At 41.1% G+C, this 7465-nt stretch overlaps 1 protein-coding gene across 7 annotated transcripts in view; it reads right to left on the reverse strand.

Annotated features, from left to right (window-relative positions):
- The window catches only part of MTFR2 (mitochondrial fission regulator 2), a 97329-nt gene extending 89876 nt beyond the window's left edge, over positions 1–7453 (reverse strand). For 5 of the 7 annotated variants that reach the window (XR_011973294.1, XM_072637674.1, XM_072637673.1 and 2 more), the window contains exons 1-4: positions 7258–7414; positions 3314–3381; positions 1854–1967; positions 145–249 (exon numbers count right to left, since the gene is read on the reverse strand). Coding sequence is in view for 6 of the 7 variants with exons in the window: in XM_072637674.1 (XP_072493775.1) it covers positions 145–249; positions 1854–1967; positions 3314–3376 (282 nt within the window). In the remaining variant the exon portion in view is untranslated. Of the gene's footprint in view, positions 1–144; positions 250–1853; positions 1968–3313; positions 3382–6963; positions 7181–7257 lie in introns of those variants that run through there. The other 2 variants (XM_072637670.1, XM_072637671.1) reach the window with 2 other exon arrangements.
- Between the last annotated feature and the right edge of the window lie 12 nt (positions 7454–7465).

A 7465-nucleotide genomic window follows, 5' to 3' on the forward strand; every position in this document is an offset into this window, starting at 1 on the left:
AGCTCAAAAGTAAAATTACTTCTTTTCCAAATTAGGTTTTAAATTCACTAAGAACAAGGGCTATTTTTTCCATTTCTCTTCTATCCTTACCCTCTATACTTCACCCTTAGCAGAACTAAGTATATCAAATAATAATTGACCTACCTCAAAATTAGGCCTTGGACAAGGTTCTAAAGGAAGAATTTTCCCAATGCTACGAACAATACTTCGAGTTGATCCATATTCCTTATTTTCCCAAACTGCTGAAATCTATTTAAACATAAAAACATACTTAAACATTTATTTTGGAAAACTGATTTAAAATCTAGTGTTATCAATACATACAAAAAGTACTTAGACTGAAGCCTTTGGAATTGAAAGGGATTTCATAAAACCCATAAATTTTCTTCACATGAACTACTTTCTAGGTACATTTCTCTCTTTCTGTACTAGTATCCAACAAAAATTATAAAGGTTTTAATTCCTATTAAATTTCATTTTCCTATATTTGCCCATTATTCTACTCTATCATCTATTATATTAGCTTTGTGTTGTCTACAAATTTAATAATATCATCTATTTTCTCATCTAAGTTACTAATAAAAATAATGATCAAGACAAAACCAATGAGAAACCCCAGAAGCATTTTAACAGGCATTGTCAGTCAAGCTAATACTGTGCTCAATATGCTGTAGGTGTGGTCTTTCAAATACTTAATCAGTTACCTTTCTTTCCTATCATGAATCTATATATCATGAAACATTTGTCAAAAACTTTTATATATGTTAATCAGTTTTCTCTGATAAAGGCCATCTTTCTCAAATACGTAGAGAATTGAGCCAAATTTATAAAAATAAGAGCCATTCCCTAACTAATAAATGGTCAAAGGATGTGAAAAGACTAAAAGCTATCAATAGCCACATGAAAAAATGCTCTAAATTATTAAGAGAAATGCAAATTAAAACAACTCTGAAGCGCCACCTCACACCCATCAGGTTGACTAACATGACAGAAAAGAAAAAATGACAAATGCTGATGAGGCTGTGGGTATACCTTGTAAATTGATCCAACCACTCCATAAAACAATTTGCAACTATGGTCAAAGGACTACAAAACTGTGCAAACCCTTTGACTTAGCAATATCACTACTAGTTCTATATCCAAATGGATCAAAGAAAAGGGAAAGGACCTATTTGTACAAAAATATTTACAGCAGTTCTTTCCGTGGCAGCAAAGAATTGGAAACTGAGGAGATGCCCATCAACTGGGGAATAGCTGAACAAATGGTAGTATATGATTGGTGCTGTAATACTATTGTGATGTAAGAAATGATTAAGGGGATTATTTCTGAAAAATTGAAGACTTATGTGAACTGAAGCAAAATGAAGTGACCTGCAATAAAAGAACATCGCACACAGTAACAGTCACATTGTAATGATGATCAACTGTGGAAGACTTGGCTACTTCGGTCAATACATGATCCACAGTTCCAAAGAACTCATGATGAAAAATGCTATGCAACTCCAAACAGAGAACTGATGGAACTCTTGAGTGCAAATTAAAGCATATTCTTTTCTCCTCCTTTATCTTTCCGGTTTCTTTTTATCATAATGTGGCTAATGTGGAAATGTTTTTCATGATTTCTTACGTATAAAAGGTATCATATTTCTTGTCTTCTCAGTGGGTGAAAGAGGAGTGGAGGGAGGGAGAGAGGGAATTTGGAACTGAAAATAAAAATGAAATTCAAATAAAATTTTTAAAAATTACAATAAGATAAAATTACATACAAACAAAGGAACAAAGAAAAGATTGAATAACCATCCAGAAAGACCTTTTAGCCCCTAACAGAAAGGAAAAGGCTGGTGTTTACTTACAGCGGACCATAACTGGTACAAATCAGCTCTTGAAAAGAGATTTGAAGGTAAACGGGTCACTATAACTCGAACAATACTTCGACCATTTGCATGAGCTTCCCATATTGGTGTAAACTGTTCCCAAAGACCCACAAAAACAATAGACAACAATTATCATTTTGGAAGAAATTTTCACCAAATACTCCAAATAAATGCTATCTAGGGAAACTGGGAGGAAACAGGTATTTATTAAGTAGTTACTACGTGCCACGCACTGTGCTAAATGCTTTACTAATACTGTCTCACTTGATCATCAAAACAACTCTATGAGCTAGGGGCTATTATCCTCATTTTACACTTTTAAAAACCTGAGGTAGTTAATAATACAATTAAGCTTCTGAGGCAGAATTTGAAGCCCTGAGGCAATGCCTCTGGACTCTGGGCCTGGCACCTTATTCCCTAAATCCCCTAACTACCAAGAATGCATTTCCTCTTTGTTTCTGCTCCTTGGAATTCCTAGTTTCCTTCAAGGTTCAGCTCAAGGTCAGGAAATGCAATGGTATGGGGATCAGAATAAGGGTTTCAAACATCCCTGTTGACACTTTTTATCTATATAATCTCAAAACTCTCTAGGTCTCAGTTTCCTCACGGGTAAAACAGGTCCCATACAGCTCTAAATCCACGATCCTGCCCTGTAACTTATGTGAAGCCTTTCCTGATCTCCTTAGATGTTTATACTCTGGGTCAGCAAAATTACCTTATTTTGTACATACTTGTGTATATGCACATGACCCCATGAAAAATAGAAGCTCATTGAAAATAGAAAATATATCTTCTGTTCCCAGAGAACGCACTTTATATATGCCTTCTGATTGACTATTAGTTTTGCCATCTTTACTAGACTGTAAGTCCTTTAAAGACTGTGACCGTCCTACAATTTTCTGAATCACCGGCTTACTAGCACAATAGGTACTCAATAAATCACTGCCAACAGTCAACTGCCATCCAAATGTCTTTGTCTATGTTATTACCATCTCAATCAACCCCTCCCCTTCAAAGAATTTCTCTGAATTTATTCAGGTTAGTGTACATACATACATACAATACATACAAATACATACTTGTATTATGCACACAAATCTCATACTTGCTTACATATTATCATATATATCTTATCTTTTTGATCTAACTATCTCATAAAAATTCCTCAATTATAAAAGCTCTCCATGTTCTTTAACTTCTTTTGTGCTCTCAATTGAAGCTAGCAGTTTGGGACACAGAAGTGTTGAATGAAGGGGCAGAAGAAGGGAAAACTTGACACGTTCGATATCTTAAAAAATTATATACTAAGCAATGTGCATTCTTCCTGCCTAACGAGAAATTTAAATGTTGCCTTAAACTAAGTGTTTTTATTTTATATTTACCTAAAGCAACCTGGAGACAAATGCAATGAGGTCAATTGTCTGGGAAAATATATTTACCTGTTCTATGGGGATGCCAAAATATTCCAAGAGCTGCCTGAGCAGATTCAACATGAGAGACATTGACACTGAAATGATAGAAGTTCAATAAAACACTGGACTCAGGAAAAAATGGAAATTATTATTTAAACTGAAAATAAAAAGGACAAATGTCAGATTTGGGAAAATTTGAGACCACTACTTTAAAGGAGAAAGAAACTGACATAGAAATTGTGTTAAAGGACATGAAGCAAGCACCCACAGGCAACACCAACAACTCTATCCTTAACAAGAATTATTTATTCTGGAAGGACAAAAGATGTTGGAAGAAATGTGCCAAAAGGAAGGTAAAGTCACACTCTCTTAGTGGTGGTGTGTTCAAACAGAGAATTTTATTTTAGTTGGAATTTACATAGGCCAAGGATCTGCAAACCCCTAGAACTTCCATTAGCTCTCCAAGCTGGGGGCTACTACCATTGAATTTAAACAATCAAAGACTTCTGAGGGGGAAGGGGCCTTAAAGGCCATCTGGTCGAACTCCTACAAACAAGTGTCACTTCAACAGAACAGACAAGTGGTCATCTGAATAATCACCATCTCATTACACTTCCAGATAGCTCTAATTATTAGAAAGTTTTTAAAGCCTAAACTAAGTTTTCCCAATGCACTAACTATTTTCTTGCTTAACCATTTCAAATTTAGACTTCTTACTTGGGTATGTGATTTATTTTCAAGCTTTCCAAGATGAAATTAATGGAATTTCTTAAGCCACAGGGCTGTGGAACATATCCTTAAGTGTGGGTCTGACCATGACACTCCCCAGATCAGTGAGATTTGGAGGCTCCCAACTGACTTCAGGTCGTCTGTCATGTGAAGCCCTTCATATGCTATCTCCAAAGAGTTTTTCCAGGATGATTACTCCCCCAGAACTAGTGCCCTAATTGATCTCCCTGGCAAGTAGCCTTATTTGTTATTTCCCATAGCAGGACATTCTGCCTCTAACCTGTCTCGCACAGGCTGCATCCTTAGGCTGAAATACAATCCCTCCTCACCTCTTCTTCTGAGATTCCAATTCTAGCTTCTCTCAAAGATTAGCTCAAATGGCACCACTTTAACAAGTCCCTTCTGATTCCCCCAGTTGTTCAGACTTTGCCCTCCCTACAAAATTACTGTGTTCATAAAATGTACAAAGTAATCTGAGTCCTTCCCTAATGTCTACAAACAAATCCAGGTCTCTCCAATCCTTTAAAAGTCCTCACTTGAGCTTAACATTCTCCCCATCAATCATGTATCTTCCTTATCATGGGCAAACTGAGAAAAAGCTAAATACTTTCCTTCTCAATCCTTTGCTGCTTCCAGCTTCACCACTCCACTAAAACTGCACTTCGAAATCACCAGTTATCTGTTATGCAACAAATCTGATTATCTTTTCTTCCCCTTCATCCTTGACCTCTGTGCATCATTTGATACTATTAATCATCCCATCCACCTGAGGGGATACTCTCTCTTGTTTGGGTTTTCATGAGATTAGTCTGTTAGTTTTCCTCCTGTCTGACCAATCCTTCTCAGTCTCTTTTGCTAGATCAATTACTTCATCACAACCCCTGTGGATTCACGGAAAGGTTCAGTGCAACTCTACACTCACTCTAGCCTTGACTTCATCAAGATAAGTTGAATTATCATCTCTATATGGCTAAATTCCAAATCTAGTGTCCCAAAAGCTTTAGTGCAATTTTAAACTAATATATATTTTAATGTCTCTGACTTCCAACTCTGCATCATCAACTACTTATTGTTGGCTCCTAAGTATCTCAAACTCAACACAGCAAGAACCAAACTAATTATCTTTCCTACTAACCCCTCTGCTTTCCAGAAATTCCCCATTTCTGCTTGAGGGCTTCATCTTCCACTCACCCAGGTTTGAAAGACATTTCATTTCCTCACTCTTCACCTCCCAGGTAACCAATTAGTTGCCAAATCCCTCTCCTGAGCTACAGTCACACATATATATCTGAGTGGGATAGGTTTAGTGAAGACTTCTCAGATTGTAATTCTTCTCCCAGGGGTGAGGGAAGACTGAGAGGCTCAAGGTTACTATATTTTTAGAACAGAATAATTCCATATAAGGATATAAAACTGTGTAGTACATTAGGGTCTCAATGATTGGATAAAGTTTACCTAATTCTTCAGTGTCTTCATTTCAAAAGGGATTGGTTAGATTTCGTGTCTAGAATGTAAGATCATATTCTCAGCTAATGAGAATAATGGTCAGTGGGGGGGGAGAGGGACTTGTGTTAGAGTCTATATAAATCACTGCCTTTTCTTTGTCTTCGGCTTTCCTACTCCTACAGGTTAGCCCCGCTTCTCGAGAATCGAATAAATCTCTTTTCTGTCATCACTTTGAGAGGCCTCTGAGTAATTGATTTATGTAGGGACCTGAGCCATCCCACACATATCCAACTGCCTCTTTAATCTCTCCAACTGGATGTTCCATTAGCATCCTACATTCAACATGTGTCAAACAGAACTCATTATTTTTTCCCTCATACCTTTCAACCTTCTGAATTTTTACTGTTAAGGGACCCACCACCCTCCCAATCACTCGGTCCTAAAATCTTAGAGTCATCTTTTTCAATCTCACCTGACTGTCAAGTCTTGTTATATCAATCCTTCTCTCCACTCACCAGCCACAACCTAGTTTGTGCCCTCATTCCCTCTCACCTGGATTCCTCCAACAACCTTCTGGTCTCTCTGCTCCAAGGGCTCTCCCCATTCCAATACATCCTATGTGTACTGCTGCCAAGGTGACTCTCCTACTCAATGTTGTCCCTTGGGCATACTCATGTGTCCATCTCCCAAGTTCAAGCCCTCATCACCTCTTGTTTAAACAAGACCTCCTAAATGGCCTGAATGCTTCAAATCTCTCCCCTTCCCAACCCCTATCAAGTTGCCACAAGTGATTTTCTTTGATGCCAGCAGAGGAAGGGCTTCAAACTGACAGAGGACCTGAAGTCAATGGGGAGCCTCCAAATCTCCCTGATCTGGGGAGTGTCATGGTCAGGCCCACACTTCAGGAATACGTTCCACAGCCCTGTGGCTTAAGAAATTCCATTAACCTTGTCTAGGAAAGCTTGAAAATCAATCAGTCATATACCCAAGGAAGAGGTCTAAATTTGAAATGGTTAAGCAAGAGTTATTAGCGTATTACGAAAACCTAGTTTAGGCTGTAAAAACTTCCGGTTATCTCCTCGGACAAGAGGTCATCCTTTGGACGGTGGGGTCTGGTTCTGGGCGGGATCCCCGAAACCAATGCGTTTTGTTGTTTTTAATTCGATCGAAGTAAGCCACTCAGCCCCACGGAGCAGTGAATAAACACGAGTTTGGCGCCTCCTCTAGCTGGCATTTTTAAACAACAGCTGTCTCCGCACTCCCAGAGGGCAGGCGCGGGTTTTTCTCTGCATTAACTGTAACGCCGGGGTAGAGATAACAGAGGCAGGCCCGGGACGCAGCGAGCCACCCGGTCCTCCAGGCTCGGGGCAAGCAGGGGAAGCGGCGGGGCCGGAGGACCACACGCGAGCTCGAACTAAGACCCCGGCCGGGTGCCCCTGTGTGCCTCCGTTTCCTCCTCCGTACAACGAGCTGGAGGAGGACCCGGCAGAGCCTTCCGGTACCTGTGCCAAGAAAACGCCAAACGGGCTCACGAAGAGGCGGGCGTGCCTGAGCAAGGCCTGAGTACAAAGGCGGTCCATCTAATCTAGGCCACGCCACCGCAGAGCAAACTGAGGGAGGAGGAAGTGCCGCTGCCCGCTCGGCTTCGGGCGGGCCCCGGGGTCGCGGCCCAGACCCTCGTCTCCTCCGCTTCCCCCTTCCTCGGCCCCGGGCTTCGGCTTCCGGGTTCGGTGACCACCCCGGGGAAGGAGGAGGCAGAAGCCGTGGCACCGTCCACCGGGCGCCGCCTCACTCACCTCTCGCTCCGCTCGGGCCCTCGAGAGGCCGCCGGGAGCCGGGGGCTCGCACTCGCGTCAACCGTCCAGCCTCGAGTCCGTCCTCCGACCCACCCCCGCAGCTCACGCTCCGTCCTCCTACCGCCTGAGGCCGTCACCCGCGAGCGAGAGCACTCAAACTCCGCGCGCCACGACCTAAAGAGCTTCCTATTGGACCGACCTGCAGCTT

Source organism: Notamacropus eugenii, chromosome 2, assembly GCF_028372415.1.
Source record: "Notamacropus eugenii isolate mMacEug1 chromosome 2, mMacEug1.pri_v2, whole genome shotgun sequence".
In the NCBI taxonomy this organism is placed as follows: Eukaryota; Metazoa; Chordata; class Mammalia; order Diprotodontia; family Macropodidae; genus Notamacropus; species Notamacropus eugenii.